This window comes from Haliotis cracherodii, unplaced genomic scaffold (assembly GCF_022045235.1).
Source record: "Haliotis cracherodii isolate W230 unplaced genomic scaffold, xgHalCrac1.p SCAF_3, whole genome shotgun sequence".
Classification (NCBI taxonomy): Eukaryota; Metazoa; Mollusca; class Gastropoda; order Lepetellida; family Haliotidae; genus Haliotis; species Haliotis cracherodii.
In genome coordinates, this window is record NW_027266286.1 from 26,719,622 (window position 1) to 26,731,359 (window position 11,738).

Genomic DNA, 11,738 nt, shown 5'->3' on the forward strand with positions numbered 1-11,738 from the left:
CATCACAGGACTTGACAATTTTATGTCTGCTCCATCAGCACCATTGCCTTAGTGTTTCAGTCATGGAGAAAACATCCAAGACTAGCTCAATTTAGTCTCATGTCCAACATTTACATACCAGGACATAACTGAAATACTGTTCCAGGCAGCCTAAAATTGGTAGAATTGGCACCCAGTAACAATTACCCGTGAAGATCCGGGGTAGAATAGGTCTTCAGCAACCCATGCTTGTCGTAAAAGGCAAATATGCTTGTCGTAAGAGGTGACTAACATGTTCGGGTGGTCAGACTCGCTGACTTGGTTTGATGCAGGTCATCGCATCCAAATTGCATGAATCAATGCTTATGATGTCAATCACTGGATTGTCTGGTCTAGACTTGATTATTAACAGACCACCGTCATATAGCTGGAATATTGCTGAGTGCGACGTTAAACAACCAACAAACATAATTAACGTTTTTCAATCCTCAGTATGGTAATGGAATCCTTATCAAGGTTGGAGTGTTTTTCATGGTTATACCTGAATACTATTTTTGCTGACCAGGGCATACAATCACATTCAATCACAAACACATCACAATCTCATTAAAATCAGACCTTAGTTCTCACTACCGCTAAACAAAGATCTGAGGACATCCCATTAGGGGTCACGTCAGAACGACCTTTCATCCGACCAGTCAGAGCGTCGCTTACCCGAACATGAAAGTGACAGTCGGAATGTGATTTCTCATCATGCAGCCTTGAAAACTTTAAAACAGGGTACTCCGAACTGAATCTATACAATCTAGACTATCTATTAGCCATTCGAGAATGTTCTTTTGTTTCAAATTTTTAAGTGATAATTTGTCAAAATATGTTTCTAAGCTTAGTCGCCGATTTGAAATTAGTGCCGTAAATCACGAGAAAGCTGCCTTCTGATTGGCTCATGTCGACTTCTTGCCAGTAATTCCATTGGTCGGTCAGATTTCACGAAAGGTCGGTCTGAGTTCGCGAAAGGTCGGTCTGATGTGACCTGTAATGGGATGTCTTCTGATCTTTGTTTAGCAGCAGTGAGAAAGTTAGATCTGATTTTAACGAGATTGAAACACATCATGAAGAAAGATCACATAAATGTTGTCATGTAAAAAGAATGTTTATTAATGTACACTAAAAAGTTTCCAACAAGGAACAATTGCCTAGAAAAAAAAAATACTGGGCAACAAGACTTGACAAGTTGAAACGTTTGCAATACACTTCACTTTCCAATCGTTTCCATGGTAACAATAACAAACCATCATTTATTGTTGATAAAAACATCAAAATCAACCTGGTCCTTTAAACAAATGTAACTTTCAGTTAGACTTGTCCAAGTCATGTTGCCTTCAGTGTTAGATAATACTGCTTGTTAGCTAAGGCAATCACGCTGGATGAAAGACAATACTGTATAGTATATAAACATGCATCTACATAAATAACTTGTATATGTACAAATAGCAGTCTTTGGAGCAATATATAAACAGCAGTTTGTGCCTACAGAGGCAGCCACAGGAAGAAGTACTTAGGCACTATACAAGAATGTACTGTAAGGTCAGCAGTATATCAAATACAATAAAATGTTCCTCAGAATAATGTTATATAATTGATTTTACATATTTGTTCAATAAAATGGGTGCAAATATGGAAGTGTTACTTCTTGTGTTGATCTGAATCTGTGAAGAAAAATCGATATAAATTACCTTTTAATTATTTAAAAATAATATTTATGCTTGGTTAAAAATCATACAGAAATATTTCAAATAAGTTTACCTAACAACCATGTTTTGGAGACCCAAAAGATCTGTGATTGGTAAAAGACATCACTCAATTTGCAAGACATAGGTAAAAAGAAATTGAATAAAAAATAAACAATGATTCAAATAACTTTCAACCATCACATATGCATTCAAGGTTTGAATATAACACAATATTAAACAAAATCAGTTCATTATGAGTTAAACAAATCACCAATGGTTCAGAACACTGTTTAGAGCACACCATAGGCACTTAAAACATATCCAACACTGTTAAAACACAAGTCTTAAAAATATTAAATTCATTGACCCCAATATCAAAATCTTTAGTTTATCAAAAGAAGATTATTCTTATTATTCAATTATTCTTGTTTACAAAGGGAAGAATCTTAATCGGTGTATAATTCAACCTTGAAAGTTCACACAAATAAGTCCCATTGATAGTCTTGTTCTTTCCAGCTACCTTTTTACAAGGATCAATAAATGCAATGAAAATGTTTAGCATTAACCGACTGGTGGTTTTTCACATAGACTAACGCTTAGTCTCTGAATCTACATATTATTGATAGAAACAAATAACTCCATTTAAATTGAACAGGAGACCCAGTAATGTGAGAGATACCTGAGGAATATCTAGACTTGCCTCATTTAGGGCTTTTGCATTAAGGGCTGGGCGGAAGGGAAAGTAATATGGTTCAGGGACTGTGAGACTTGACTATTTTTCACCCTACAACTAATTATTTGCACTGCTGATAGAAAAATTAGGTTGATTTTAATTTTCAAATGCAATGTTTATTGCTACTGTGCAAATTTGGTAAAGTTTCACACTCCAACACTGATAGTCACAGAGATTCCGACATGGGCAAGTATCGGTCAGATCAGATACATTTGGTGACGACTTGATGTTCCCCTCTGTCCTGTCTCATGATCATGGGTGGGCGTGGCACCTCCACGGGGACTGTATTGTAGGGTGGGGTCACCTTGAACATGCGTTTCTTCTGACACTGCATCTCTTGGTCGACAACTTGGGGGTCAAACGATTGTTTGGCCCACTCCTCGAAATTTAACAAGCTGGTTGTTCCGTGGCCGTGCATTCGGCGCCTGTTGAGGGGGAAAAATAGAATCACATGTAACTTACGGAAGTCTTCAGTTATTACTGGGGTCTTACAAGGCCAAAGCAAAAAAGTGTGTATGTTTCCTGTTCCCTGCCAAACTCTAATCTGGAGGACCCATCCAATAAAACACTTTCCTTACTTTTTTCGAGTTTTTCTATATTTTATGCCACTAGTGTAAAGTAGTTGTTTGACTATAGATAAACCAATCATTATCTTCAGCGTAGCAGCATTTAACTGTCATTTGAAAGCTGGCTATTTTCTAACATTTTTTTCAAAGAAAAAACGTGAGAAAACACTGCCTTAAAAACAACCTACCTACCCTATTTTGGGACGGGCTGAAACAGGAAACACTCACAATCTTTTTTGAGCCTAATTCGCATTGAAAATCTCAAATCAAGTTTCTATCCCATGATTGTTTTTTTCTCCCCAAAAAAATCGTAACAAACCAGAAAACTTAATCAATAATGTGAGTAGGTCCAGTTAAAGGGAGGTAACTGGGTCTGTCCATTATATCAGGTATGTGAAGTGGACTATAAAATCACCTGTATTCTGCATTGACTTTATCACAGGCACCATTTAGATCATGTTTATGCAATTAAAGTTTACGGTTGTCAGAGAAGCATACGGATCTTAGCATGACTTAACATTTTGATATGAAGTTCCAGAGTTTGATTTACCATCTAATGGAAGCATTTGTAAGAACACAAATTACATGAATAGCTGTGGGAATAAAAGGTTTCAGTGGTCAGAAATATACAACATGTTAGCTTCATGTACCAATCAGTTTCTACATCTATATTTGGACACTGAGGATCTGTACTGACAAGATTTTCAGTACAGCAGAAAGGTCAGTCACATGTCTCACAATAGGTGCCAGGGCTAACATTACTCGAGACCCGACTTACTCTGAAACGGACCCCAAACAACCAAAGGTTTGTTCACATGATCAGCAAAGTTTGATTTTTTTCCAAAGGAGCAAACTGGTAGCCAACGTAAAGAACAAAGGTAAAAATGAAATAAATCGCTGTAAATCAAGCTTCATACGAGTGACACAACATTATCTCTTCAAAACGTCCAAGCATGTTACTTATCAGGCAAGGAGGGTTGGGTAGCCTAGTGGTTAAAGCGTTCGCTCCTCACACAGAAGACCCGGGTTCGATTCCCGATATGGGTACAATGTGTGAAGCCCATTTCTGGTGTCCCCCACCGTGAAATTGCTAAAAGCGGCGTAAACTCACTCAATTATCAGGCAAAACTGACATCTTATGGACCCTAATCCAACAGGGTAGAAATTGTATCAGTATTTGAAATAATAATAATAATCTTAGTCGAAGGTTTCACTTGAGCGAGCTATAAGTCAAGTTGGTGATGAAAGTAAATCAGTGGAGCCATCTATGGCCATCTTCCCGAGGCACGAGAGTTAACTGACTTTGAAAGTCCAGTTTTCACCCTTGCCGAACTAGGCTGGAATTCCTTGGCTCGATCGTAGCGCCACCAGTGGTTATTACGAGTTATGTCCCTTCTGAGCCTCTCCTGTGGACCAATCAGATCCTATCACTTGCACTTGTTTAAAAAAAATGGCGGGGCCCAGTCAAGACGATCTGATCGATAATCAAGATCTATATTGTGATCAAACGGGTCTCACTTACAAAGTGCATCAAATCACGCGACCACCTTGATTAAAAACATGAAAAGGTTTGGAAAATATCTGTTGACAACGAGTTGGCGGTGCACATGCTTTGCAAATCCTGCAATCGACCGAAATCTGCACGCCAGTGTACGAACCGGATTTTGATTTCGTGGCGAGATTGTGATTGGACTATGCATAGACTCGTTAGTCCAGCCAAACTGTAACTCCATAATACCAGCCTAGCTCGGCAAGGGTGGAAACTTGACTTTAATAGTCAGTTAACTCGCTTGCCTCGGTTAGACGTCTATGGCTGGTTCAACATCTACTGGTTTCCTTGACCCACGTCCATACTGCTGTGATAGTGCTGACAAAAACTCCATTGACCATAAGTCAGTCATACTACACGATTCACCGTCATGTATGTGCCAGTCAGTAACTAGTGCTATATTTAGTGTTCAGTTTGACAGCTATGTATTAGGGGTACAACATTACACACACATTCTAAACATATCCAAGGATTAATCTAAGTTATTACATGTTTATATCATGTGTTAACACTAAGTTATAATTTACTAATACACTGTAGATACACTGTCCTTCTGGTAATCGATGATAAAACGGCATTTTGAAATGTCCACCCACTAGAAACTAAAACATGTTAAGACAGTATATAACAAAGTTCACAACTTCTAAATATAGGAACACAATTTACCAAAATGAATTCTATAGAATCCTTAAAGTTATATTCTCAGAAAAAGATGCTTCAAAATGTGTATGAATTTTAACAGTGTCTAATGTGTTATATCATTTCAGAAAATGGCCTGCACATAAGTTGATTTGAAAAAGAAATTGTGAACTATAGACAAACACAGATATAAGTCACACATTGCTGTATGTGTGAGGAGATATGGAGTTGTTATGAGTATAGAACCAGCATTTAACTTATGTCTGTGATCGTGGAAATATAAAAGTGTACTGGTAAGGAGGAATTAAATCTACTCATTATTTCAATCTTTTGAAGAATGATTGAATTTGAAGTAAGATACACAATAATTTACTAGACAAATCCTCACTGAGACTGTAATGAAAGACATAGATAAGTTCATTAATTACAATGGGAAAACAAATTAATATAAGTTACAAATTATAAAAATAATCTTTATGGAACTTTACTAAAAATAAATTACCGGTAGGAATAAACATTTACACAAACAATGGATAACATTATGCCAGAACTAATTACATGATCTGCTTTGACAGAGATTTTGTCCCTGGACACAGTACTGTATCTATTACAGTTAACCCCAATAAAGTAATAACAAATAAAGTGTTTGTTATAAGACCGCCTCGGTGATCTAGTGGTAGAGCGTCCGCCCGGAGAGCGGAAGGTCCGGGGTTCGATCCCCGGACGTGTCATGCCAAAAGACGTTAAAGGATGGTACTTGTTGTTACCCTGTCTGGCGCTTGGTATAAGGGGCTAAAACAAGGACTGGTCGGCTCGAAGTCAGTTTACTGTGTCTGAGTGGGGTATTCATGTTAAACTGCGGCATGGTATCTCAGTGTGCTAGCACTATAAATCGGCATCAGTCCGGACTAGTACAAGCAGCCACACAAACACACACATGTACATGCACGTCGCTATATAGGTGCAATAATCTTGGACGCGACGTTAAACTCAATTTCACCTCACCTCACCTCATGTTTGTTATATGAGACTGAAGCACACAATGGTAGTTGAGTGTGGATCGTTCCAAGTGGTCAACGTGCTGTGCAACATATCCATCCTACACCAAGACTGACCCTAATCATGATCCATGGTCTTAACCAAAGTGGGGGCATGGGTGGCCCAGTGGACTAAGGCGCTGCTATTTGCTGTGGCAGAGAAGCTTCCCTTTGCCATGCCAGCAACCTGTGATAGGGTGGGTACGAACCCTAGTTCATCCTGATGTTTCTAGGTTTGTCAGCACCATACCCGTGCTCATGGGTTTTACCAAAGTGGTAAACATCTAAGACCTGCATGACTTCGGGCTTTCCTCCCACATTAAGCTGTGATAGAACTGGAATACTGGAATACTGTGCACAGCGGCGTTAAATCTAACTCACTCACTCACTAACATCTACTACCTGATTAAATATATTTTCCTACCTTCCCCCTTTCAGACGACAGTGAAATACAGTGTCTAGAGGCAGTCCACCTCGCATCCAAAGGACCTTATCTCATGTCAAAATATACTTTCATCCCCAATGAATTGACCCATTTTGCTTTCGTAAGAAGGAAAAAATCAGCCTTTTTATATTTTCAATTGCCCTTGATAAAATTAAACCAAACCATGGGGTTCATGGCCCACTTGCACAAAGTGATCTTAGTGCTAAGATGATTGTAACTCCCATACTTTAACATAGGCTTAAGATAATCTTAGCGCTAAGATGGCTTTGTGCAAGTGGCCCCAGATCATGTAAATAATTCTCCATGGAATCTGTTCTGATCTTCACATGCTGGTTCTATGAACTAAGAAGCATCTAGTCTACCTGCTTATCTGTCTTGGAGAACTCTCTATATTGACTAATGGCATCTGCAGCCACTGCAGACTGTCGGTGCCATGGCGCCCAAGGGGGACCAGTGGGAGGGGGGGCAGCTTGACCTGTTCCAGATCACGGTCTGTGTATCGCGTTCCGGTCATGCATCTCAAAATGGTCCGTTCTTCCATGTTCCGCTCTCGGCCCTGGGACAACAGCGGGTCTCGGAGGGCTGCTGTCTCAACCTGCAGGACATGGGGATAACAACATGATGTTAAAACTGAGCGATCGTTTGCTACAAGAGTTCATTTCTTTAATTTCTGTAATGCACAAAATAACAATTTCCAGTTTGAATTTGTTGTTTCCTTACAAATGTTTGATAACATTGAACATCTGTCTTTCTCAATGATTTAATGGTTCATGTTACTGCAATTAAACATTTTCTAATAATTGAAAAAGCACAATTCAGAAAGATTTTAATATTTTTCTTAGAATATATTTTTTCATAATCTGAAAGTTTTCACTTTTGCAGAATATTTTAAGCTTGTGTTTTATTAAATGCCTTATGGCTAAATACTGTTTTTAATATTTTCTCACACAATGATAAATCTATGAAGCCCATTTCTAGTGTCCCTTGCCGTCATATTGCTGGAATATTGATTGCTAAAGGTGGCGTACTCACTCACTCACTCACTCACTCATACTATGATAATAAAAATAAAGACATGGAAACTAAACTTAACAGTCAGGCATTAACAAAGTGCTTAATGACACTTTCTACGTTTCTAAGTTTGATACTTACTCCCTTCAAACCTAAATAAATGAGTTATTTGCACTGCTACAGACTACAGTTTAATAGTGCTAAATTCATGGGACACATGCAAGCGCATTTCATTATCTATGACAAGTGGGTGTAGTGTGTTGAGTATTACCTTGATGGGAGCAGGTCAGTGGCCTGTGAGGGTGTCTGTATATTGGTTATCTGTGACAAGTGGGTGTAATGTTTTGAGTGAGTATTACCTTGATGGGAGCAGGTCTGTGGCCAGTGAGGGCCTGTATATTGGTTATCTGTGACAAGTGGGTGCAGTGTGTTGAGTATTACCTTGATGGGTGCAGGTCAGTGGCCTGTGAGGGTGACTGTATATTGGTTATCTGTGACAAGTGGGTGCAGTGTGTTGAGTATTACCTTGATGGGAGCAGGTCTGTGGCCAGTGAGGGTCTGTATATTGGTTATCTGTGACAAATGGGTGCAGTGTGTTGAGTATTACCTTGATGGGTGCAGGTCTGTGGCCTGTGAGGGCCTGTATATTGGTTATCTGTGACAAGTGGGTGCAGTGTGTTGAGTATTACCTTGATGGGTGCAGGTCAGTGGCCTGTGAGGGCCTGTATATTGGTTATCTGTGACAAGTGGGTGTAATGTTTTGAGTGAGTATTACCTTGATGGGTGCAGGTCTGTGGCCAGTGAGGGCCTGTATATTGGTTATCTGTGACAAGTGGGTGCAGGTCAGTGGCCTGTGAGGGTGTCTGTATATTGGTTATCTGTGACAAGTGGGTGCAGTGTGTTGAGTATTACCTTGATGGGTGCAGGTCAATGGCCTGTGAGGGCCTGTATATTGGTTATCTGTGACAAGTGGGAGAATTGTGTTGAGTATTACCTTGATGGGAGCAGGTCTGTGGCCAGTGAGGGTGTCTGTATATTGGTTATCTGTGACAAGTGGGTGTAATGTGTTGAGTATTTCCTTGATGGGTGCAGGTCAGTGGTCTGTGAGGGCCTGTATATTGGTTATCTGTGACAAGTGGGTGTAGTGTGTTGAGTGAGTATTACCTTGATGGGTGCAGGTCTGTGGCCAGTGAGCGCCTGTATATTGGTTATCTGTGACAAATGGGTGTAATGTGTTGAGTGAGTATTAACCTTGATGGGTGCAGGTCTGTGGCCAGTGAGGGCCTGTATATTGGTTATCTGTGACAAGTGGGAGAATTGTGTTGAGTATTACCTTGATGGGAGCAGGTCTGTGGCCAGTGAGGGTGTCTGTATATTGGTTATCTGTGACAAGTGGGTGTAATGTGTTGAGTATTTCCTTGATGGGTGCAGGTCAGTGGTCTGTGAGGGCCTGTATATTGGTTATCTGTGACAAATGGGTGTAGTGTGTTGAGTGAGTATTACCTTGATGGGTGCAGGTCTGTGGCCAGTGAGCGCCTGTATATTGGTTATCTGTGACAAATGGGTGTAATGTGTTGAGTGAGTATTAACCTTGATGGGTGCAGGTCTGTGGCCAGTGAGGGCCTGTATATTGGTTATCTGTGACAAGTGGGTGCAGTGTGTTGAGTATTACCTTGATGGGTGAAGGTCAGTGGCCTGTGAGGGTGACTGTATATTGGTTATCTGTGACAAGTGGGTGCAGTGTGTTGAGTATTACCTTGATGGGAGCAGGTCTGTGGCCAGTGAGGGTCTGTATATTGGTTATCTGTGACAAATGGGTGCAGTGTGTTGAGTATTACCTTGATGGGTGCAGGTCTGTGGCCTGTGAGGGCCTGTATATTGGTTATCTGTGACAAGTGGGTGCAGTGTGTTGAGTATTACCTTGATGGGTGCAGGTCAGTGGCCTGTGAGGGCCTGTATATTGGTTATCTGTGACAAGTGGGTGTAATGTTTTGAGTGAGTATTACCTTGATGGGTGCAGGTCTGTGGCCAGTGAGGGCCTGTATATTGGTTATCTGTGACAAGTGGGTGCAGTGTGTTGAGTATTACCTTGATGGGTGCAGGTCAGTGGCCTGTGAGGGTGTCTGTATATTGGTTATCTGTGACAAGTGGGTGCAGTGTGTTGAGTATTACCTTGATGGGTGCAGGTCAATGGCCTGTGAGGGCCTGTATATTGGTTATCTGTGACAAGTGGGAGAATTGTGTTGAGTATTACCTTGATGGGAGCAGGTCTGTGGCCAGTGAGGGTGTCTGTATATTGGTTATCTGTGACAAGTGGGTGTAATGTGTTGAGTATTTCCTTGATGGGTGCAGGTCAGTGGTCTGTGAGGGCCTGTATATTGGTTATCTGTGACAAATGGGTGTAGTGTGTTGAGTGAGTATTACCTTGATGGGTGCAGGTCTGTGGCCAGTGAGGGCCTGTATATTGGTTATCTGTGACAAGTGGGTGCAGTGTGTTGAGTATTACCTTGATGGGAGCAGGTCTGTGGCCAGTGAGGGTGTCTGTATATTGGTTATCTATGACAAGTGGGTGCAGTGTGTTGAGTATTACCTTGATGGGTGCAGGTCTGTGGCCAGTGAGGGTCTGTATATTGGTTATCTGTGACAAGTGGGTGCAGTGTGTTGAGTATTACCTTGATGGGTGCAGGTCTATGGCCAGTGAGGGCCTGTGCATAATACTCCGCGGGATCCATGGTGTCCAGGAATACATGACCCTGTCACACAGACGTCAGAACATGCAAAGCAGTGCAGAGAGCATTGAAACAACATTTGGAAAATTTGCTGTGTGCTCTGAAAATTTCAAAATTGTTAAACCAGCAACAATATGATAATTTCAAACAAAATTAAAAAAATAACTACCGACAGAAAGTATTCTTTTCATGTTATCTTAATCAATGACCTCTAAAAGTTTGTTTTCAAAATGTTGCACACCCTTAATCATTTCAGTTGCATTTATACATAATATACACAATTTCTAAACTTGGATCAAACAGTATTTCTCCTAATACTGAACTATCAAAAGAATGTCATATATAATTGGGTGACCGTAAAATTAAAAGTCACTTAAATTATGTTTGGTCCCACTGAACCCTTTTACACTACGAAATCATATTTTCCTTTGTGCATTGTTTACCTTAAATATACATGCATGCATGCAATGCCATATCCATATCATGACATACAGGTTGTTCACATGCATATTCATTGCACAAGCATGCCAATATAGATATGAAATAGGCCCATGAAGGGTGGAATATGTCTTCAGCAACCCATGCTTGTCGTAAAATGTGACTATGCTTGTTGTAAGAGGCGACTAACAGGATCGGGTGGTCAGTCTCTGTGACTTGGTTGATGCATGTCATTGATCCCAATTGCATGGATTGATGCTCATGTTGTCAATCACTGGATTGTCTGGTCCAGACTCGATTACTTACAGACCGCTGTGATGTAGCTGGAATATTGCTGAGTGCGGTGTTAAATAAACAAACCAACCAACCAAACCAACATGCGCTCAATGAGATCAGAGTGGGCCTCCCCAAATCTCTGTCTGTGTTTTAATCTCAACCCGTTACCAACACTGAACACGGCCTTATTTTTAACAAAAAACAAACATATGAAATATAAATATTACCTTATCATTCAGAAACTCCAAGTACTGCTTGTGCATCTCTCGTTTCCTGCGGTCAAGATCTGGCCAATCATAGCCATCCATGACATCAATGATCTGTTTCCGGAGGGGCTCATAGACCTGGTCATTCCACTTCTTGTGCAGGAGCTCCTTCTTCCTGAGATCCAGGAGATCCTTGTCTTCAAGGTACTCGTCAACATCCTGGAGCAACCAAACAAAGGGTTAACACTTGGTCATGCAACTTGGCACTCGCCTGTGGGGCCTTAGTCAGTCATTGGAATATTACCAGAAAAGGTTTTTTGGTTTGGTTTGTTGTTAAACGCAGCACTCAGCAATATTCCAGCTATATGACAGCGGTCTGTAAATAATCGAGTCTGGA

The 11,738-nt window shown here is 40.6% G+C and overlaps 1 protein-coding gene across 3 annotated transcripts in view; it reads right to left on the bottom strand.

Moving 5' to 3' along the window:
* Positions 1-1,119: 1,119 nt before the first annotated feature.
* The window catches only part of LOC139474632 (protein FAM228B-like), a 30,347-nt gene continuing 19,728 nt past the window's right edge, over positions 1,120-11,738 (bottom strand). For 2 of the 3 annotated variants that reach the window (XM_071257717.1, XM_071257716.1), the window contains 4 exons: positions 11,363-11,560; positions 10,365-10,445; positions 7,044-7,276; positions 1,120-2,870 (listed from right to left, as the gene is read on the bottom strand). In XM_071257717.1, the coding sequence (XP_071113818.1) occupies positions 2,648-2,870; positions 7,044-7,276; positions 10,365-10,445; positions 11,363-11,560 (735 nt within the window). In that variant the 3' untranslated portion in view covers positions 1,120-2,647. The remainder of the gene's footprint in view (positions 2,871-7,043; positions 7,277-10,364; positions 10,446-11,362; positions 11,561-11,738) is intronic. The other variant, XM_071257718.1, reaches the window with a different exon arrangement.